Below are 23,815 nucleotides of genomic sequence, written 5' to 3' on the forward strand. Positions count from 1 at the left end.
TACACCCTCCGCTGCCTTTTCAGCTCCCCAAGCAGCCTCCTCTTTAAGTCTTGATACAACGTATTTCGTATCAAGTTTATCTTTAGTCTCCAGTGCATGTATCAAAGAACTGTAAATTTCAGGCAGATTTGACGGAATCAAAATTACTTTGTCCTCTTCTACAAATTTCTTGCCTATAGTATTTAAATGATCCGTCAACTCTGTCAATAGACTTAGATGCTTTTCTAAATATCTGATGGTATAAATAAAAATTATTATTATTATTATTATTATTATTAAAATTAAACAGCTTTCTTAATAAATTCAGTCTCTCATTCAGAGTGTTTTCTCTCATACAACACTTTCAGATCTTGCCCAAACTCTCTGGCAGTCTTAACATCTCTCATGTGTAAGTCATTGTCACTCACATAAGCTGAAATTTCTGCCCTCACCTTTTCGTCCTGCTCTTCACACCATACTTTTTCTGCCTCTTCCGCTGGTGCAGATTTTTCAATTGTTCCCCACAAATCCTTTTTCACCAGTTCCTTCTCCATTCAAAATTTCCATAAAGGATAGTTACTTGAAGTGAGAACAGGCACAGCAGGTTCTAGGGCTTTCAGAACTTTTATATACCTCTCTCTCTCTCTCTCTCTCTCTCTCTCTCTCTCTCTCTCTGCCAGACTGGGCCCATAACCAACTGTTGGGAGATGATTGACAAAATCAATCTTCCTAGCAAATTGGGAATATCCCGTCACTCCCTCAAGTTTAGGATATTCCACCATTCTTCAGCAGAGTTTCTTTTTGCTTTCAGAAAAATAAGTGGCTCACGTAAATGTAAACTAAACTTTAATAATAAAGAAAACTGCAATGAAATAACATGATGAGAGAAACTAAATACAGCAACATGAGGCAAGTCTAAGGCAAGAAACAAGAAGAAAGAGTTATCAGGTTGTCGTTTTCATTTTGATTATATATTTTGTGGTTTTATATTTTGATTTTGTTCTGTGAACCGCCCTGAGACCTCTGGTTATAGGGCGTGGTATATAAATTCAATGAAAGAAGAAGAAGAAGAAGAAGAAGAAGAAGAAGAAGAAGAAGAAAAAGAAGAAGAAGAAGAAGAAGAAGAAGAAGAAGAAGAAGAAGAAGAAGAAGAAGGCATTCTTAATGGAGCCCACACTGAAGGGTGGGGCTAATTCTAGAGCACCAGATACCAAGCTCCCTACTATTCAAACAAGGCCCCGGTGTTTTTCTTACAGCTCTGCCTTGCAATCCTTCGGCTTCTGCCAAACATGTCTTAGCCTTCCGCTAAGGCTTCTGTCACCGTGGTCAGCTCTGATCTTGGGGTGGACCTGAGACATTTTGTAGCTTGAGGCAGAGGACAAGATGGTGCCTCCTTTCCTGGTACTGAATCCAGCCACACTGGCAGTTCAACGCTGGCAATGGGGCAGCATTCCTCACTGCCCTTGAATGAACCAGGCAGGCAGAGAGGCTTAAAGGGAAGCTCTGTGGTACACACAGCTCAGTGCTGCTGCCTGCCTCCCCACACTTGCCGCCTGAGGCAGCTGCCTCATCTTGTGTAATGGTAGGGCCGGCCCTGCCAGACATCAGGTACAGCTGACACACTGACCTCGGATTGGCAAAGGCACTTTCATCAATATTATTAGGGCTCCATACTTGAATTGAAGCACACGTACAGCCTTTCCTGACTTGTGGGAGAAAATGTGTTTGTTTTGTTTATTGCATTTATATCCTTTCCCACCCACCCCATCCCCAAGGAGCTTTAGGTGGCAGACATGGTTTTCCACCCTTCGCATTCAAACCCTACAACCACCCTGTGAGGTTGGTTAGGCTGAAAGGCAGTGACTGGCCTAAGGTCCCTTAAGGAGGTTCATGGCTAAATGGGAATTTGAACTCTGTTCTCCAAGATCCTAGCCCAAGACTCTAACCCATGCACAGGCAAACTCAGCCCTCCAGATGGACTACAACTCCCATAATCCCTGAGCACTGGTCCTGTTAGTTAGGGATGATGGGAGTTGTAGTCCCAAAACATCTGGAGGGCCGAGTTTGCCTATGCCTGCTCTAACCACTGCACCACGCTGGCCCCACATATGCGTTAGAGCAGGCATAGGCCCTCCAGATGTTTGTGACTACAATTCCCAGCATCCCTGACCGCTGGTCCTGTTAGCTAGGGATGATGGGAATTGTAGTCCCAGACATCTGGAGGGTCGGAATTTGCCTATGCCTGCATTAGAGCACCTCTATGAGCCTGAGAGCCCACAACTGGGCTGGTTTCCTCCCAAATTCCCATCGCCACCTAAAACATGGCATATCATGTTTTATAACAGCATGGGGGGGGGGGGGAATCCAAGCAGATAAACTGCAGTGAAATAGGATACAGGGTGTAACTGCATTGGCCATTTGATGAATTTCACTCACTCCCACTGCAAATGATTCCATCCTAAACAAACCACATGCGCTGAATTTGGCTCCCGCAAGTTGAATCTGTGCCGCCTCCTAATAAAATAAATATTCCAACACTTATCCCAAATTTGTAACACTACCCCCACCAGAAATAACGTCGAAATGCCTGGTAGATTGCCTTGGCTTACATCCTGGAGTGCCTGATTAAGCAGCGTTATAAAGGGATTATTGTCTTGTCTTGTGTTTAGCCAGGATATGCAAGCTGTGTGAAATTGCTGGCTGAAACAAGTTCAACATCCTATCGCTGTTCAGATGGGTGACTTCCCAGAATGACTCAAGGCTGAGATTTATTGCTCCTTCTTACCAGGTTTTGCAGAAGCTGGAACCATCTGTCTGACAAAAGGGGGGGTGCCTGAGAGAGGTTCTCACACACCTTTCGTTGCCCGACTACAGCACAACAGCCCTGCAGCACTACCAGTGGGTCTTACTCTCCGGTAGTCACTGCTACCACCCTCCCATTTACTCCAGCAATATCAGATGGAAAGAAACTTGGGATGCACTAAAGCAATCACTTTTTAAAAGGTTCAGCTGGCACCTTTGTGGTTTACTTAGAGTGTAGCAGCAGCCCACACTCTCTCAGAGTCTCTCCCAGACCTCAGGAGAGCATGCTGGTAACTTATAGCTACAGTCCTGAACTCCCAGTAGCCCAGAATGCCGAGCGAATAGGCATGTGGGGATTCTTAAGCAAACCTGAAGCTTAAGCAAACGCATGCACTCCAGCGGTCAGGTTGAAGAACTTTGTTAGGACTCAAAGGTAGAGGGGAAACAGGCAGAGGGGAAAAGCAGAATCAAAATAAACCAGAACTCCTTGGCTCTAAAACTGAACTAATCCTGGCCTGTTCGCTGTGCTCATTCATGTTTAACCCCAAAGAATCAGCAAGGCTAGTCAGCTTCATAAGGATCCTGTCTTAGATCCCTAGTTTGGGAAAGGGAACTGGTTCCCCTCATGTTGGCAAGGGAACAACGGTTGCAAGAAGCAGCTCAGCTTTTTATAAACTCTAGTGACTAGTGGGGTGCCACAGGGTTCTGTCTTGGGCCTGGTCTTATTCAACAACTTTATCAACGACTTGGATGATGGACTCAAGGGCATCCTGATCAAATTTGCAGATGACACCAAACTGGGAGGGGTGGCTAACACCCCAGAGGACAGGATCACACTTCAAAACGAACTTGACAGATTAGAGAACTGGGCCAAAACAAACAAGATGAATTTTAACAGGGAGTAAAGTATTGCACTTGGGCAAAAAAAAAAAAATGAGAGGCACAAATACAAGATGGGTGACACCTGGCTTGAGAGCAGCACATGTGAAAAGGATCTAGGAGTCTTGCTTTACCACAAACTTGACATGAGCCAACAGTGTGACGCGGCAGCTTAAAAAGCCAATGCAATTCTGGGCTGCATCAATAGGAGTATAGCATCTAGATCAAGGGAAGTAATAGTGCCACTGTATTCTGCTCTGGTCAGACCTCACCTGGAGTACTGTGTCCAATTCTGGGCACCACAGTTCAAGAAGGACACTGACAAACTGGAACGTGTCCAGAGGAGGGCAACCAAAATGGTCAAAGGCCTGGAAACGATGCCTTATGAGGAACGACTAAGGGAGCTGGGCATGTTTAGCCTGGAGAAGAGGAGGTTAAGGGGTGATATGATAGCCATGTTCAAATATATAAAAGGATGTCACATAGAGGAGGGAGAAAGGTTGTTTTCTGCTGCTCCAGAGAAGCGGACACGGAGCAATGGATCCAAACTACAAGAAAGAAGATTCCACCTAAACATTAGGAAGAACTTCCTGACAGTAAGAGCTGTTCGACAGTGGAATTTGCTGCCCAGGAGTGTGGTGGAGTCTCCTTCTTTGGAGGTCTTTAAGCAGAGGCTTGACAACCATATGTCAGGAGTGCTCTGATGGTGTTTCCTGCTTGGCAGGGGGTTGGACTCGATGGCCCTTGTGGTCTCTTCCAACTCTATGATTCTATGATTCTTCCCCCTTTCATTGGCCCTTTCTGGTCAGGTATCTCACAGCTTCTCAGGTAAATGCGCTGTTTGCATATGAAGGGATTTCGCAGGAGATACTGGCAACTTGACTTAGAACTCTTTCACACTTCCGCTTATTCTGTGCCTAGAAAGCACAGATCCAAGCAATTTTGCCCTTGTGCCACTGCTTTCCTCCTGAAAAACCTGCTCTTTAGTGATAAATTGGAGCAAACGTCAATATGGGGGGACGGGACACCAATTGACGTTTGCTCCGATTCAGCGGTAAAGATCAGGTTTTCCAGGGGGGAAAGCAGCAAGGCAAGGGCAGATCTGGCTGAGCCCTTAGAGAAACGGTGGGCAGCCCAGCCTCATTTGTCAGAATTTGTACATGTGAAAATTGAGGAGCAAGGAGAGAATGAAATGTCAACCCTTGTTTTGCATACAAAGTTCAGCCCAGTTTTTTGCTTAAGATATGTGTTACCACTTCGGTAAGCAGAGATATCACCTTGCCAACAAAGGTCCATATACTTAAAGCTATGGTTTTCCCAGTAGTGATGTGTGGAAGTGAGAGCTGGACCATAAAGAAGGCTGATCGCCGAAGAATTGATGCTTTTGAATTATGGTGCTGGAGGAGACTCTTGAGAGTCCCATGGACTGCAAGAAGATCAAACCTATCCATTCTGAAGGAAATCAGCCCTGAGTGCTCACTGGAAGGACAGATCATGAAGCTGAGGCTCCAAGACTTTGGCCCCCACATGAGAAGAGAAGACTCCCTGGAAAAGACCCTGATGCTGGGAAAGATGGAGGGCACAAGGAGAAGGGGGCGACAGATGACAAGATGGTTGGACAATGTTCTTGAAGCTACCAGCATGAGTTTGACCAAACTGTGGGAGGCAGTGGAAGACAGGAGTGCCTGGCGTGCTCTGGTCCATGGGGTCACGAAGAGTCGGATACGACTAAACGACTAAACAACAAACAACAACAACCACTTCGGACATTTTTGTGGAGGTGGACTGCGATCTTAGGGATAAGTGCAATGGAGCAGTTCTGTTCTGTGAATGTTCCAGGATTCCAACATCCGGGCCAGTTCTCCCCTGCTTTAATTCCAACTGGAAATCCAGATTCTGGAATGTGTTGGGTGGGATAACTCTTCTGCAGCGAACCTATGCAAATCTTTGTCTGTCTTAGGTTGCCACTTTGCTTTGAACCACTTAATGGAACCAGTTTAAATTAATGCAGTAATACAACCCTGCCTAAAATCAGCAAAGAGCAACCCTCCATATTGGGAGTTGTTGATCCAGTGGGCAATCCATGCTTTGGGCACAACTCACTTTGCTGTTGGTTGCAGAAATGGAGCCACAGGCAGACCTTTTTAACAGTTGGGCTGGTAGAAAGCTCATTTCCATCACCAGGCATGAGAAGATGTCTGCCTGAAGGAACCATCCTGAATGGACCATCAGCCCCTCTCTGCTTTTATTTCTGTTTTGCAATTTTGAATGTCAACAGCTTCAAGGTGCAAGAGCATCCATCTCCCAGGAAGAAGAGAGACCGAACCTAATATGGAACAGTGTTTATTTATTAAATGGCAGTGCTGACCAAACATATTTTGGAGACGGAGTGGCAAACAGCCCCCTCTTGCTCAATTACTCTTTTGACCTCTCAGAGCTGGAAAGAGATGCTGGGGTGGAAGTTCAGAGCCCCCAAGGTATGTTTCCCTGACAACCGTTGCTGGAAAAGGAGGGGAAGGGAAAAAAGAGAGATTTCATAAACTTAAGCAAGTATTGGGCAAGGAAGCCATGACCTTAGGCTCTGCTGGGTGGCTTTTGAGCCGGGAATGGTTATGGAAATGATGGAGTTGGGGGAAAAACACTAGACTTTGCCAAGTTTAAACTGGCAAGTGTGGGTCCCATGTACACAACAGCAACCGAGAAATAGCGACTGACCTAAGGTCATGTGACGAGCTCCGTGGCCAAGAGGCGATTTGAACCCTGGTCTCTCAGGGGCTAGCCCAACACTCTCACAACCAAACCACACTGGATTGCACTGTTAATCCCCCCTCCCTCCAATGCACATGCACACCCTCATTTTGACACTTTTAAATGGATTTCTGAATAGTGTTAGCATTCCACAGGCAACAGCACATTTTCTGGCATTTTCCCTGCTCTTGCTGAGTTGGCACAGATAACCTAATGTCCCTGGCTATAATTCATAGTTAGGCTGTACTGCTTTCTCCTTAAGCCTCCCTGCCTCATCCTGCCCCCCCTGCCCCCCAGCATGCAATGCATAAAATGAGGTGTGGGGGAGTGACTAATTGGTGCTAAGTGATCCAGGGGGATGCCTTATGCTGGAGTAAGGAATTGCACGCATCTCAGTTGTGACAGTTGTGTTGAGCTTTGTTCTGGAATGCTGGTGAAAGTAAACCCCTTTATTTATTTATCTTTTTTTAATAAAAGAAAAGAAAAATGCAACTTGGCTCTCATGTAATTTGTCAAGCCACTGTTAAATCTTGGCACCTGAACCCCACAAGCTGCTAGGACTCTGAGTAGTTGCATTTAGGGACCACTTGTCTCAGCATCCTCTCTTTCATGAGAGTCGATAAAAGTTATTGATAGATCATCACTGGCCAGGGGAGTAGAGGCCTTTAAATCAACCTTCCCCAACCTGGTGCTCTCCAAATGTTTTGGATGACAACTCCCACTAGCACATGGGTAGGCAAACTAAGGCCCGGGGGCCGGATCTGGCCCAATCGCCTTCTAAATCCAGCCCACGGATGGTCAGGGAATTAGCGTGTTTTTACATGAGTAGAATGTGTGCCTTTATTTAAAATGCATCTCTGGGTTATTTGTGGGTCATAGGAATTCGTTCATTATTTTTTTCCCCTTTTTGCTGATAGGAAGCTTCTGCCTGGCTTAGGGAGGGAGTCACGCTGTCAGGACTTTGCTCCCCCCAATCGCCCTCGCAAGCTGCCGTCTCTGGCCCTAACTGCCCCCCTATGAAAAATTTCACCGCACGCCAATGCTGACTGGTTTGCCCTCACTGGGCACCGAGCTGAACGGGTGCCGCAACAATGACTTAGAACAGAAGGCAAGAGGCAAGGGGCACCAATTTGGGTGTCCCACAGGGTGCCTCTGAAATTTGAAAGCCCAAAGTCCACCACTTGGCCCTCCCAGCTACAGTCCCTATTTGAGCTGGGACTTCTGCTTTGGCTCCCATGCCCCTGTGTGTTATTATGACACAGTTCCTGGGTGCCCCCAGGACACTCCTTTTCTGCAGGAAGCAGTCAAGTGCAAGCTGTAAATTTAGGTTTGTGCCATTAAAAGTGGATTAAAGCTCTGTTGCAACAAATCCACCTTTTAAAAAGCAACAACAGGCTTTTTGTTGTTAGGGGAATGATGGGGAAATGCACTGAGGATTAACGGGAAGGTGTAAAAAAATTAGAAAAGCCCTGATGGATGAGAAGAAAGGCAGATCTTGTTCAGCATTCTGTTTTCACATCGGCCAACCAGATGCCTGGGGGAAGCTTGAAAGTAGGACTTGAGTGCAATGGTAACTCTTCACTCCTGTGGTTTCCAGTACTGTGGTACCTTGGAAGTTGAACGGAATCCATTCTGAAAGTCCATTTGACTTCCAAAACATTTAGAAACCAAGGTGCGGCTTCCGATTGGCTGCAGGAAGCTCCTTCAGCCAATTGGAAGCAGCGCCGGACGTTCGGGTTCCTAAGAACATTTGCAAACTGGAACACTCACTTCTGGGTTTGCGGCATTTGAGAGCCAAAACGTTCAACTCGCAAGGCGTTGGGGATCCAAGGTACGACTGTAACTGGCATTCAGATGCCTACAGTATCTCTTTCAAGACTGGAGACGTATAAAACCCCCCCACAAAGGATGAATGCTCAATAATCAGGTCATCTGGATGAACCCTGTGACTGAGATCAAGAAGGAAACAGATCCGTTCTTATAGTCCTCCTATCTCTTGAAAAACCAACAAGTTTGGACCAGTTTTGCCGATGAGTTTGCTTAGCTGATCCTGTTGCGCTGTCTTGAGTACACAACTCATTTGAGTCATTCTGTTTGTTATTTCCTGAGGACCTTGGATAGTTTCTTTTCTTCTTTTTAAAGCCAGATGGTTGCTCTTCCCTGCCACTCCCCTGCATCCCTGTTGCTAATTAATAGAGTTGGAGCATTAAGCACTTTAGCAGATTTGTCCCCTTTGCACTAACATCCAGCGCAGGCCTCAAGGATCACTTTGGAAGGATTATCCAGGCCGGGTGTGTTTCCATGCATCGGTGACGTTGCTGTGCAAATATGGAATCTGGAAGGGAGTTTGGGAAACTGTGCCAGATTCTCCTATAGATATTTCTGCACCCACATTCCAGATGTCTCTGAAGATGCACATCTGTCTCATTCCTCTCCACTTTCTGAAGTTTCCTTTCCTGACAGTGCAAGGAGAATTACGGTCAGGGTGGCCGCAGGGAGGGAAAGGTAATAGGTTGTGTTTGGAGGCCACAAAGTCTTTTGCCTGAGAAATTAATGCCCCGTCCCAAACACATCGTACCATTAACTTAGGAACAGTAATGGTCACTTTATGGTCATGGCAGCAAAACTAAGTAGACCAGCCCCCTCCCTCTGTTTTCCTCACTTGCCTAAAACATCTGAGTATTAAAAAATGACATTTCCCACCAGAAGCTACCAAACACTGGCTGCCCAGAGAAGCATTCTTGCCTGTTCAGACAGCTCTCTGACTGTGATGGCCTGGGACTTGGACTCGGAACCAGAGGAGTCTCAGTCTGCACTGGATCCTTTGCCTCAGGCATCACCTGAACCAAGTCTGGGGCCTGATCCTGAAGAGTCCCAGTCTGCACAGATTCCCCTGCAACAAACACCAGCTGGGCCGAGTCAGGGGCTCCAGATGCAGGGATTACCTCGTTGCCTCCAGCTGGGACATCACTTACATCTGCTCCACTACCAGTTTGGTCAGGGGAGGCTGAGGCAGCCCCTGGGTCTAATAACCCGCCGACGTCTCCCGAGCTGCAGAGACTGAGGTCTGAGAGAAGGAGAGACCTGAGTACTCACAGGAGGAGTGCTCGCCTTTGGGCGAGACAGGGAGGTGAGTTGCTGGGGGATCAGGACTGGCCGTTACCCCAACAGAGATAAAGGGCTGTCGGACCCCGCCCCAGGTTGCAGGAGCAACATTGCTGTATGCTAGATCCTGCCAGAGATTCTGTACCTGTCCTTGCCTGGTTTCCTGCCTTGGCCCTGTCAGACTGACTCCCAGTGGAACCTTTGGATTCTGGACTGGTCCTGGACTGCGTTTCGTGGGTTACCCCCGGGCCCAGCACAGTGACAGAGTAGAGTTAAACTCTCCCTCCCTAAGGCAAGTTAAGTCTTTCTTCCCCAGCTATGACACCCCCTCTCTGAATACACCCTTCCTCTTCTGGTGATGCATTTAGACTGGGGTGGGGGGAACTCTGGGGAAGAAGAGTCTAATTATGCCCCACCTCTCCCCAGCTGCATTTTATGTGAAGGCTCACATTTAAATGCATGCTGTTATAATTCGATGTGCATACTGCTAGTAATGTATTAGTCCCTCTAATGAGTGACTCCCCACAATCTCTGCTTTTTTCATTGAATGCAAAAATCAGCCATGTACTCTCATACCTTCACTGCTGAAAATGTGGATATACTTGTAACAGTGGCCAGGTTGCTCATCGGAGCAAGACGGTTTGAGCATATTGCACAGATCCTGGTCCGACTGTACTGGCTACCAATTAGTTTCCGGGCTCAATTCAAAGTGCTGGCTTTGACCTATAAAGCCTTAAATGGCTCAGGACCGCAATACCTCAAGGACTGCCTCTTTCCATATGAACCTACCTGGACCCTGAGATCATCTTCTGAAGCCCTCCTTCGTGTTCCTCCTCCTCGAGAGGTCCGAAGGGTGGGAACATGAGAACGGAGCCTTCTCTGCAGTGGCTCCCTGTCTGTGGAATGCTCTCCCCAGGGAAGTTCGCCTGGCAACTTCATTACAAACCTTTAGGTGCCTGGCAAAAACGTTCCTTTGGTTGATCCAATTTATATCCTATACCCTTTTAAAATGTGTTTTTTTTTGTGGGGAGGGGTGCTACTAGGTTGTTGCATTTATTTTTATTATGTATTTTGTGATTTTATATCTTGATTTTATTCTGTGAACTGCCCTGAGACCCCCTGGGTATAGGGCGGTATATAAATTCGATGAATAAATAAAAATAATAAATAAATAACACACCTAACTTCACGCCAGGGATCTAAGGTTGCCAGGTCAGGAGCATCCCAGACTCTGAGATTTCAGGGCACAGACCTGAGACCCAGCCCCTGGTGATGTCAAGGGAGGAGAGCCCTGGTAATGTCATGGCCATGGGTCCTGGAGATGGAGGTTAAGTGGGAGAAAGTAGCAAATTCCCTAGAGTGTCTGTTCTATAAGTTACAACTAGTTCCTGCTGGGATGAAGCTTGCAAGTTCCTCTTAGTGTTACTGCTGCTGCTGCCTTTGTTGTTGTTGTTATTATGACAATGAAAGACCCTCTGATTCATCTGGAGAGTCAAGCCCAGCACCTGCCACCAGGAAGGGACCAGGCAAGCCAGGAGACTTCAGGTCAGACCTGGAGGTCTGGCAACAGCTACATGAATCAGTACTGAGCCCTCACTCTATCTGCATAATCACAATCATTGTGACAGACTCTGCTCCGCTCTGCCTGCTGCTTTCATTTAGCTTATCAGAGCCTGATCTGCATTCATTTAATCACAAAGAGCATGTATATGGAGGTAGGATTTTTCCTCCTATTACAGATACATAGCTAGAAATAACAACAACCACCGCAATAATAATAATAATAATAATAATAATAATAATAATATTGTTTTTTCCCCAGCCACTCTGGGCAGCTTTCAGCAAAATAAAAAAAATATATAAAAAAATATCAGACATTAAAAACTTCTCTGAACAGGGCTGCCTTCAGATGTTTTCTAAAAGTTATGTAATTCTTTTATCTCCCTGACATCTGATGGGAGGGCGTTCCATAGGGAGGGCGCCACTGCCGAGAAGCCTGATTGAATTACAGTAGGTTACAGGAACAGGTCAAAACCTACATTGGCGTTCACACAGTGGTGCAATGGCTAAAAGTGTTGTGCTAGGACCTGAGAGTTCAGGGTTCAAATCCCCATTCAGATAAAGAAGTTCACTGGCTGAGCTTCGCCTCTGGATGCCGGACCAGATGGGCCAATAGTCTGATCCATCAGGGATTTAAAAATGCTTCTCTGAAATAAATCTGAGAAATATATGATATTAGAGTGAGGTCCCAGTAACTAAGGACAGTTGCAGTATGTGCAATCTGATGAACTAATAACTTTGCATCTCCTAAATCAGGGGTCAGCAAACTCTTTTCAGCACGGGGCCAGTCCACTGTCCCTCAGACCTTGAGGTGGGGGGCCAGACTATATTTTTTTTTGGGGGGGGGAAATGAATGAATTCCTATGCCCCACAAATAACCCAGAGATGCATTTTAAATGAAAGCACACATTCTACTCGTGTAAAAAACCAGGCAGGCCCCACAAATAACCCAGAGATGCATTTTAAATAAAAGGACACATTCTACTCATATAAAAACACGCTGATTCCCGGACTGTCTGCGGGCCGGATTTAGAAGGCGATTGAGCCGGATCCAGCCCCCAGGCCTTAGTTTGCCTACCCGTATCCTAAACCTGTCAGACCTCTGTATGCCAATTTGTTCCTGCCAGGCTTTGGTCTTTCAAATTTCAGTGGAGCCCTGTGTGAGCCCAAAATTTGGTACCTCCTGCCTCTTGTATTCCATTCTGTGCATGCACTATGTCATAGTTGTGACACCCCACCCCCCACCCCACCCCCGGCTCAGCACCCAGTGCTGGGGAACCGGTCACGCTGCCCTAAACCCACCTCTGTAGCCAGCATAGGCACTTATTCTCTGGCCCTTGCCAAGATCAAATCCTGGCATCACAAGTGACAAAATGAGTGTTTGCATATCAATGCAAGGCAAACCATCTAAGGAATGGCTACATGGCAGAAACCGAAGGGAACTGGCCGGCTGAGTCTGACAAGTACTGGGCAGTAGGCAGTAGTCAGGTAAACCTAAGAAGAGCTCTGCTGGGATCAGACCAAGGTACAATGGTGCCTCGGGTTAAGAACTTAATTCGTTCCGGAGGTCCGTTCTTAACCTGAAACTGTTCTTAACCTGAGACACCACTTTAGCTAATGGGGCCTCCCGCTACTGCCGCACCACCGGAGCACGATTTCTGTTCTTATCCTGAAGCAAAGTTCTTACCCCGAGCTACTATTTCTGGGTTAGTGGAGTCTGTAACCTGAGGCGTCTGTAACCTGAAGCATCTCTAACCCGAGGTACCACTGTAAAGGTAAAGGTAAAGGACTGCTGGACAGTTAAGTCCAGTCAAAGGCGACTATGGGGTTGCAGTGCTCAGCTTGCTTTCAGGCTGAGGGAGCTGGCATTTGTCTGCAGACAGCTTTCCGGGTCATGTGGCTAGCATGACTAAACCGCTTCTGGTGCAACAGGACACCGTGACAAAAGCCAGAGTGCACGGAAACGCTGTTTACCTTCCCACCATAGTGGTACCTATTTATCTACTTGTACTGGTGTGCTTTTGAACTGCTGGGTTAGCAGGAGCTGGGACAGAGCAACGAGAGCTCACTCCATTGTGGGGATTCGAACTGCTGACCTTCCAATCGGGCAGCCTAAGAGGCTCAGTGGTTTAGACCACAGCGCCACCCTAATCCCTATGATCTCACACCAACAGTCCATCTAGTTCAGCATCCTGCTTCCTGCAGTGGCCAATCAGGCATCTGCAAGGATATCATAGGCGGGGCTTTGGAGGCAGGGAGCTCCCAAATGAGCAGACTATCTCAGGACTTGGGAGGTTTCCTAATAGCCAAGTGGCTTCCCCTGGCAACCTGCAGCAAAATCTTCATCCCTTCATGTATGCTTTAAAAGTATGGAGCTGTGGTGTTCAATTAGTTAAATTTAGTCCATCAGTTAAGAAGTTGCCACCGATTAAATAGACAGCAGACTCTCTTTTTTTCCATGCAATTAAAAAATGCAATTAAAAATTGCAGATGGCAAGATGTCTAAAGAGGCATACCTCCCTTTCTCTCATGTAGGAGGGCATGAATGCCTTCGATGACGGCTACGATGAAACATAAAGAAATAAGGAAAGCCTCTGGCTTCAGAAGCATTGTTTTAGTGCATGCAAATTTATGCACATTTAATTGACAGATTAATTAAGTAAAACTCTGCCAAATAATTGATTAAGAAAAAATTCAATCAGGTTTCCGTCTTGTTTAATAGGAGTTGTTCTTTTAGAGGAGCATATGCTCTGATGTTTCTTGTGAGCTAGATAATGATTTGGTTGGGTTGCCCTCCCAACACACAAGGACAATGACACTTACTGGAAAGTAAGGGAAATATCTTCATTCTGGCTGAGAGCAGTACAGGCACAGTGGCAAGCAGAAGGGACAGAAGTCAAGATTCCATGGCACATGAACACGGCAACATACTTAGGACCAAATGGAAGCTATGGAGGTGTGCGGTGACAGCTTCCTCATTGATGGCCCAGCGCTGCCAGGCTGTCCCCACCAGGGGACACAAGACTTACCCTGTCCAGGCCATCAGCAACCTGTGCTATGCCACTGGGGAGAACACAACCCTTATGACTACTAGTTTTTGATAGCCTTTTATTCCGTGAATCTGTCAGATCCTCTTTTAAAGCCATCTAAGTTGATCAGTGGCGTAGCGTGGGTTGTCAGCACCCGGGGCAAGGCAAATAATTTGCACCCCCTAACCCATGGATTTGCGCCCCCTAACCCATGGATTTGCGCCCCCTAACCCTAACCCCCAGATGTTGCGCCCGGTGTGGCCCGCCCCCCTGTACCCCCCACGCTACGCCACTGAAGTTGATGGCCACCAGTCCCTTTTGTAAGAATGTTTAACTACATTCTGACGCAGGTGGCGCTGTGGGTTAAAGCCTCAGTGCCTAGGGCTTGCTGATCGAAAGGTCGGCGGTTCGAATCCCTGCGGCGGGGTGCGCTCCCGCTGCTCGGTCCCAGTGCCTGCCAACCTAGCAGTTCGAAAGCACCTCCGGGTGCAAGTAGATAAATAGGGACCGCTTACCAGCAGGAAGGTAAACGGCGTTTCCGTGTGCGGCTCTGGCTCGCCAGAGCAGCGATGTCACGCTGGCCACGTGACCCGGAAGTGTCTCCGGACAGCGCTGGCCCCTGGCCTCTTGAGTGAGATGGGCGCACAACCCCAGAGTCTGTCAAGACTGGCCCGTACGGGCAGGGGTACCTTTACCTTTACCTTCACGTGTGGAATCTAGATATACAGTGGTACCTCAGGTTACATAGGCTTCAGGTTACAGACTCCGCTAACCCAAAAATAGTGCTTCAGGTTAAAAACTTTGCTTCAGGATGAGAACAGAAATCGCGCAGCAGCAGCAGGAGGCCCCATTAGCTAAAGTGGTGCTTCCGGTTAAGAACAGTTTCTGGTTAAGAACGGACCTCTGGAACGAATTAAGTACTTAACCCGAGGTACCACTGTAGTTGCTGCTTTGGATCATGATATTCTTTGGTCCCAGCAATTGCAGGCAGGAAACAAAGTCAAGCTCACTTCTCGCAAAATCCAGAAGGCATGGGTTATCTCTATGTAACATACACCACTGAAGGGTTTCCTTGCTAAATAGGTAAACTAATATATGGACGGGCTGGTGCTTAATCTACATTTCTGGGCTCAAAGTAACAAACAAAGCCAATTAAATGCCCGATTGGATAAACTGATTGCGGTCACGTGTCCTCCAGCCGGCCAGCCAGAATCCAGGACTCCTAAATGTCGCCGCCATTTGTGCTTTGATCCTTCTAATGAAAGATTAAGGGCTTAACACATTGCCGCTGGCTCTGATGATGCAGAGAAAATTGATTTTGAAATGAATAATAACCTTCCAGTGCCACTTTCCCAGGTATGGGACTTGTTCATTCAGTAGCTCGCGTGCTTCCTGCAAGATTGCTGATGGTACCTGTCTGGCTGTTTAATTAAATTGGCTCCCTTGGAGTTGAAGAATGCGGCTGTCAAAGCTGTCAAAAAAGAAGAGCGAGAATGATTGTTAGCTGTATCCCACAAAGATGAGAGAAGAGGCAGTGGGCATGATCCCCAAAGTTCTCCTGCATGAGTCTATTAAACAGAAGGGATGGGTGATACTCAGACAAGATACATGGAAATTAATGGACATGGGTAACTAAGGTACATTGGGTTGAATTCAACATGGCATTGTTCCATTTGTTCCATCTGTGCAAACATCTCTTTACTCTGAATACCACTGCTGTTCCTGGTTTATTAGGACCTCTTGTCTAGGCATCACATTGCCTCTTTGTGTGTGTGTAGTGTGTAGTCAATCCCATTTCTTTTGCAGCAACCTCCCCACCCAAATCCACCCGGATGCAAATCACCTTCAAATATTTGCAGGTTCGAAATACGGCAGAATGAATGCATGTACGGGTGATGCATTGCACAGGGAATTGGCATGTGTTCATACTGCCCTGCTGAATTTATTGTGAGCATAAAAAATTTTTTTAGTTTCTTTGGTACACAGTCAGTCTTGGCGTATGGTGAACATTCAGAGGACATGGGGGAAAGGAACTAGACAGAGTTTTCATCCAGAGGTCCTTCCTATGGAGCATTCTTCCTGAGCTGCTGGCAGAAAACTTAGAGCAATCATTCTAATTTGCTTGCATGCAGCCTATTCAACATCGCCCGATGTTGCTGCAATCTTGCACTTTCAAGTACATTCCCCATCTCTTTCCTTACCAAAAAAAAAAAAAGAGCTCTGCTTCTTTGTTGCACAAGAGTGCCCAAATCCACTTCAATCGTGCAACCTAAATTTGCTGCATACGATTGTATCGTTTGCACTAAACTGTGGCAGTCCAGAGATTGCCACCAACAGAGGAACAATTCCATTTTTTGAAAAACAAGCATTTTCAAAGCAAGCCTTCAATTTGCAATTGTTCATCACAGGATTGTAGAAATTGTAGATTTGGAAAGGACCCAAAGGGTCATTCAGCCTAAGCCCCTTGCAGTGCAGAAATCACAGCCTCCTTTTCTTTCTTTTCCAGCTTGCTGCCTTAGAGAGACAAGTGTTTGATTTCCTGGGATACCAATGGGCTCCAATTCTTGCCAATTTCCTCCACATAATCATTGTCATCCTTGGCCTGTTTGGTACAATCCAGTACAGGCCACGCTACATCGTGGTGGTAAGTAGCAAAGTTCTGTTTGGTTTTTTAAAAAAGATTCCTAAAGATGAATTTAAGACTGGCTCTTGGAAACCAGGGGGTGGTATTTAATGGAATATTGGTGCTAGCACAAGGATTAGGTCTAGTGCAATGGGATTTCCCCACTCTCCTCTCCCTGTGTGAGCTTCATGTCATCTTCAAATCTTTGAAAATATATGGATGCCTGTGACCCATGTATATGGGGTAAATAATAAAAGAATCAGCTGAATGCCTGGATTCAAAAAGCAGGACTAAACATACACTCCAGCAAGAGAGAGCTACAGCAGCAGAGTTTAAACTCACAAAGTCAAGCAACACAGTGAAGCGTTAGGAATGTAGGCTGTTAAGCCTTTTGTACATTCTGTTTAGTTGCATATAGCACTTTCCCCATTTTCTATTCCTCTCGCAATGAACAGATCACACTGTTAAGTAAGTTTAAAATGCTTTACTTACTAAATGTAAAGGTCTGGTTCATGCATTATTCCATGTAGCAGCAAGGAAAGCACAGGTAGATAACCCTTGGGTGCAAAATACAGCTTATAGTTTCAAACATGCGGTCTGAACTTGGAGCAAGTTTAGGCACACCCATCCTGGTAGGTTACCTCGTGCTGAGAAAGTGAGGGAAAGGAAATAGAAGCAGCTTCACTTCCTCCCTTACAGACCTAGCTTCCTAAGTGACCTAGCTGTGTCTAGGAAGAGCACTCTCTGATCTTAACACTTTCATGCACTAACTAGCAGCAGCTTAGCTGGGGTGGGGGGAGTGGAGTGCACTGGGCACCACTTACCCAGGGGTCAGCACTTACATTGGGGCCTGCAGCACACCTGAGCCATGCGTCTCTCCTGAGAGTGACACAGTGGCTTGGGCACCTGCAGGCACTGCACTGCACTGCCCTGCAGCTGAGGGGGAGGTGGCAGGCAGACTCTATGCAGACTCCACCCAGAGTGCCTTGCCCTGCGGGCATGGGGCACACACGCAGGATGTAGCTACCACCCCAGATGCCTGAGCAGTTAGCTACACCGCTGCTAACTAGCACTCATGAATAGTTATGTTTGATTGCAATCTCCCACAAAATGTGCTCTGGAGGGTTGGGGAAAACCCTAGAACAGATTTAGGAGAAGGAGACGGGGGGAGTGTTCTGTTGCACAAGAAGAAATCCTTGCACTGACGGAAACTTGTCCTCAGCGCTACCTTGAATACATCCCAGGGTTCAGCTCCCAGGTCCCTATTTGCCATTAAACTACTACTTGGTTAACTGGGTGATAAATTCATTTTATCATATGTCCTGAGGACCGAAGGGCAGCATTCCACAGTGCTGCCAGCAGCGGGGAGCAGGGGGAGAATGAAGGGAAGAAAGAAACTTATTTCTCCCCCATTCACCACTGTCAATGCATGTACAGAGGGAGCGAGAACAGTTTGGGTGAGCTGCAATGGGTGGGCTGGCAAGGTTAGTGGTGAGTTCGGAGAGGGGGAAGCGGGTTGCTGAAGTGTAAAGGTATGGAGGATGGTGAGGGGTGGGGTGGGGTGGGGTTGGAGGGGGACGTGAGCAGGTATGTCATCCTGCAGTGTACACACACACACACACACACACACACACACACACGTACAGTGGGTTTCTGTGTCACACTGACCTTGATAGTAGTGCACATAGTTCTCTTCATGGGCCCATAACCGGTTTGGATCCTTCCTAGATACAGTGCGCATATGCGTCACAAGACTTTGGCCGCCGGCTGACAGCGGGGCAGCTCCGATTATCAACAAATCTGCCCTTTCACTTGCTGCTTCCAACAGAGTGTGCATAATTTATTTTAATCAGGCCGCTTCACTTTATTACACAGCCTTTTGGATATAAATTAAATTACTGCACTGTTAATGGGACGAGCAGCCACTGCCCTAATTGCCAGTTTGAAGCGTGCTGCTTTGTGCAAATGTCTTTCATTAAGGTGACCAATCGTGCCTCACCAACTCTGGCTTTTGCATTCTGTGATGGAAGGCTAGCACTTTGGTGCCATTGCTCAGCTCCAAATAGCTGTGGAGCTAAATGTTCCTGACTTGGCGGGTCAGAGCCAGGCAGAAAGTTTTCCTTGCCCACCAAAATGAAAGGCATCTTCCCCCCAGTCCTCTGAGATGCTCTGTTTCATTTCGGTGGTGTTGGAAACCTCCTTTCTGGAATCGGTCCATGCTATTTACTGTCTTTGAAGCCTCAGGTGCTCCTCGTGGCTTCTGGAAATCTATATCAAGGAGGCTTTTCTGCCTGACAGATGATTTGTATATTTTTAAAACCCTCTCTCCGCCACCTGTCTCCCACCCAAGCCTGGGTTTATCACTGCCAGTTAATGAAGAGGGAGATTCCTCATTGACTGGCATCATTGCTCAAGTGATAAAGTCCACCATCAATGATCTTGGCAAGCGAGGATTGCCAGTCAATCTATTGCTGCAAGGCTACAAACAAGCACAGAGTTTATCTCTGGACACAATGAACACATCGGTTGATTCACCCTCTGGTCTATAGCTGAAGGACAGACTGCGATGGATCAACATCAGTACGGGTGGAGGGTGAAAGAAGGTCACTATAGTGACCTGATTCGGAATCCAGGGGATTCCACATGTACACTAAGGATTTCAGAAAATTCTGGCGGAAGCAGAAACGGGGGGTCGAAATTGCCAGCGTTTCTTGACTTGTCCCAAGTCCGGAATGGAAATCAGTCCAGCAAATATTATCAGTATTCACTGTTGCTGTTACTTTCAGACCTCAAATGATATGTAATTGATTATCCCCCCCCCCCCATATATTTGCATTGTGCTTCTTTTGCTTTGAAATGGATGGGTTAGAATAACATAATGACATGGCTCTCTAATTAAGAGCTCCTCTCACACCCACTGCTGTGAACTGCCCTTTGCAGCAGCACCCAGGGGGGCCATTGTTGCTACCCAATGCTAAGTCTTTGTTCTTAGTTGAAATCCATCAGGCCACCAGAAGCACAGAGGGCTCTGACTTTGTTGCTGTTCAGACCATGGCGTTGAATGTTCTGCATCTGCAGTGCCAGCTTTGCAGAGCTTGTGCTCGTTTTGCTTTTTCCTCTTCTGCAACTTTGACTTCTTTCTCTTTCTCCACCCAGTACGCCATCTGGACAGCCATCTGGGTCACTTGGAACATCTTCATCATCTGCTTTTATTTGGAGGTTGGCGGACTTTCGAAGGTGAGCAAGGCTGGCGTCCGAACGCAGCCAGAAACTGTCCAAGGGAAGGAAGGGACAGAGAAATGCCAAGAGGATTGAGAAGAGGGTGTGGGATGGAGAAACACAAACACACGAACAGAGGGGAGGGGAGCATTCACATCAAAGTGTGGCCCGAGAGGGCCTTGTCGGACAAAACGCTGCCTGCACACTTTCAGATTAAGGGTAGAATGAAAAGGGGAGGGCCAGAGGGGATTAGATTACTCTTCCATAAACTGAATCCAATTCAGTGCTTTAATGCCTCTCCAAAAAAGGCTATCAATCATTGCAGGCTCCTTGCACGATTTGGGTGGAAAATTAATTTCCTCAACACTTTCAATGCAGATATAACACTGCTATTTGGGTTTCTGTTGCCCTTACATGTCCCTCTACCCCTTTCATTCCCTTTAAGCACTTGTAAAATTCCAGATTTGGAGGGGAACATTATAGTTGCACTTAGAATATGCGTTATTCCATCCTGCACACTCCAATGGCTTAGATTTGTGGCAAATTTGGGCTCAAGGCCTTTGCGAGTTTTCGCTTGTGGCTCCTGCCTTTCTGTGCTGTTGCATGACATGAGTGAAATGTGTTGTGTTTGGGGCAATGGCCTCAACAGTATGGAGCTGAGCCAAGGTTACAACAGTACCCTGGACAGCTCCGGAGTGCTGTGCTGGACACTCAGATGTTGTTTCAGCAGCAGTCATCTCCGGACTAAGCTTACCTAGGAGGAACAGCTCTATCTGATGATGATAAGAATTTACTGTTTAAGGACCAACCGGTATTGGAAAACAGCTAGTAGCTAAATTCTAGAGGCAGGGTGGGATAGCCCCAGCCACTCTGGGTGGTTTCCAACACATATTAAAGCATAATAAAACATCAAACATTAATAATAACAATCTGATCCAATATGAGAAGTCACAATAACTTTGAAATAAACAACTTGTCTAAAATAAAGCAATATTCAATAATTCATTAGAATCTAATAGTAAACAGTAAAATTAAACATCAGCCAATATTTTTTTAAACAGTTTACACTTACCTATAATCAATAAGATGGTTGGATAGTGTTTTTGAGGTTACCAGCATGAGTTTGACCAAACTGCGGGAGGCAGTGGAGGACAGAGGTGCCTGGCGTTCTCTGGTCCATGGGGTCACGAAGAGTCGGACACGACTAAACGACTAAACAACAACAACAACATAATCAATAAAAAATAATGGCAAGTCTCCCTGCATAAATTGTGGTATGTTCCTGTTGTACATTTAAGCAGTCTCCATGTAGATGTGCACATATAAAGGCACATGCCTTAGAAACTCTTTGGGGGACAAGCAGAAAGAGAAAATTTGGGAATGTCTTTGAGGAGATGCACTCAGATACTTTCAGGTTCGTCTCCACAACATTGACCTTACCTGTGGAGGAGTGACAGGCGTAGAAAAGAAATCTGTATAATACTGATGCCGCTGTCATGGCTTCCTCCAAAGAACCCTGGGAATTGTAGTTCATTGAGGGTGCTTATGAGCCTCGGAAGGGGAAAAGTCTGATGAAGAAGATTTGCATCTGGTGCCAACCTGGTGCCCCCCAGATGCCATGCTGGCTGGGGGCTGGTGCGAGTTCTTTTTAATGAAATGTGGTGTGCTCCACCTTTCATTCACATGTGAACCAAACAAACCCCACTCACCCACCTACCGGAACCCTAAAGGTAAAGGGACCCCTGACCATTATTAGGTCCAGTCATGACCGACTCTGGGGTTGTGGCGCTCATCTCGCTTTATTGGCCGAGGGAGCCGACGTACAGCTTTTGGGTCATGTGGCCAGCATGACTAAGCCGCTTCTGGTGAACCAGAGCAGTGCACGAAAACGCCATTTACCTTCCCGCCGGAGCAGTACCTATTTATCTACTTGCACTTTGATGTGCTTTCGAACTGCTAGGTTGGCAGGAGCAGGGACCGAGTAACGGGAGCTCACCCCATCGCGGGGATTCGAACTACTGACCTTCTGATTGGCAAGTCCAAGGCTCTGTGGTTTAACCCGCATCGCCACCCGTGTCCCTGCCGGATCCCTAGTTTGGTCTACATAGGCAGCTGGTGAACTCTCAACCCCTGGAGAGAGAAAGAGAGAGAGGCTTCCTTTTGCTCTGCTCTAAGTCTCTAAAAAGGAAGAATTATCCTATTTTTCTGCCTTCCCTTCTGATCTCCTGGGGATTAGATGTTTAAGGCAAATGCATTCCGAACCCTCCTTGCTCTCCTCCTCTCACACACCCTGCTCTTTTACATTTAATTTCTGACAAAGTAGCTTGGCTGTCTCAGCGGCCGGTTAATTTGTAGTGACAGAATGCAAGGAGGTGCAGCGAGGTGGAAAGAATGGAGATAGTCAGCTGGCAGCTGGTGGTAACGGCTGCCTGTTTGAGTCTGCAGACAGGTGATCAGCCAGGTGGAGAGAAAGGTGTGTGTTTTAGGAGGGGAGGAGCTGGAGTTCAAATTGCTCTAATTGGTTTCATAAATATCTACTGCAAAGCTGGTGGTGGGCGTAGGGGGAGAGTAAACCTCAATAATTGCTTCTTTGGGAGAGCCTCCCTCATGTTTTTTGGGTGTGGCAGTTTTCTGATTTGTTGTCCATAGATTCGCAGTACTGCATACCCTCCAACATTAATAATAATAATAATAATAATAATAATAATAATAATAATAATAATAATATATTTATGCCCACCATCTGGCTGGGTTTCCCCAGCCACTCTGGGTGGCTCGCAACAGAATATTAAAAAAAGATAAAACATGAAACATTAAAAACTCCCCTAAACAGGACTGCCTTCAGATGTCTTCTAAAAGTCAGATAGTTGTTTATTACCTTGACATCTGATGGGAGGGCATTCCACAGGGCAGGCGCCACTGCCAAGAAGGCCCTCTGCCTGGTTCCCTGTAACTTCACTTCTCCCAATGAGGGAACTGCCAGAAGGCCTTCGGCGCTGGACCTCAGTGTCCAGGCTGAATGATGGAGGTGGAGACGCTCCTTCAGGTATACAGGACCGGGGCTGTTTTCTCTGATGAAAACAGGGACGTACTATTCTGTGATGATAATTTTACTATTTATACCCCACACATCTTACTGGAATGCCCCTGCCACCCTAGGTGGCTTCCAACATATACGAAAACATAAGAAAACATTAAAAAATTTTTTTTAAAAAAAAGAACCAAACCTTCCTTAAATGGGATTGCCTTCAGGCTGCTCAGGGGTGGGATAACTTCATACCCTCCAACATTTCTCCAATGAAAATAGGGACATCCTAAGGGAAAGTGGGGCATTCCAGGATCAAATCAGAAACCGGGATGACTTCTCTAAATCAGGGATGTCCCTGGAAGATAGGGACACTTGGAGGGTCTGGTACTGTAGGGTTGGAAGCATCTAGCCCAATCCCTGCAATTCAAAGAATCACATCTAAATAATCCTTTAAAAAACCCCCCAATAACCTCTTAATTCCATGATCCAGCAAGGATTAAAATCTAATGGAGGATCCCACTGTTGAATTAGCCAGGCAAGGGTAAGAAAGGATTCCCTTCCTCCCTGTTTTATCTTCACAACAGTCCTGTGAGGTAGGTTAGGCTGAAAAGCGGGAACTGGCCCAAGGTCACCCAGTGAACTCCATGGCTGACTGGGGATTTGAACCCTCATCTCCCAGGTCATAGTAAAACACTCTTAACAATTACAGTGGAACCTCAGGTTATGGCGGGGATCTGCCGCAACCCAAAAACGACACAGCCCAAAGTGTCACTTCTGCGCATGCGCGCACATGATTTAGCGCTTCTGCAAACCCGGAAGCTCAGTGCCTGCTCCTGCCAACCT

The 23,815-nt window shown here is 46.7% G+C and overlaps 1 protein-coding gene across 4 annotated transcripts in view; it reads left to right on the forward strand.

Moving 5' to 3' along the window:
* Window positions 1-23,815, forward strand: part of NKAIN4 (sodium/potassium transporting ATPase interacting 4) — a gene marked incomplete at its 3' end in the record, with an annotated part of 106,536 nt that overhangs the window by 28,420 nt on the left and 54,301 nt on the right. For all 4 annotated transcript variants that reach the window (XR_014565666.1, XM_083744765.1, XM_083744767.1 and 1 more), the window contains exons 2-3: window positions 16,609-16,746; window positions 19,882-19,962. Coding sequence is in view for 3 of the 4 variants with exons in the window: in XM_083744765.1 (XP_083600891.1) it covers window positions 16,609-16,746; window positions 19,882-19,962 (219 nt within the window). The remainder of the gene's footprint in view (window positions 1-16,608; window positions 16,747-19,881; window positions 19,963-23,815) is intronic.

The sequence above is a fragment of the Podarcis gaigeae genome (genome assembly GCF_964106915.1).
Source record: "Podarcis gaigeae genome assembly, chromosome: 6".
Lineage (NCBI taxonomy): Eukaryota > Metazoa > Chordata > Lepidosauria > Squamata > Lacertidae > Podarcis > Podarcis gaigeae.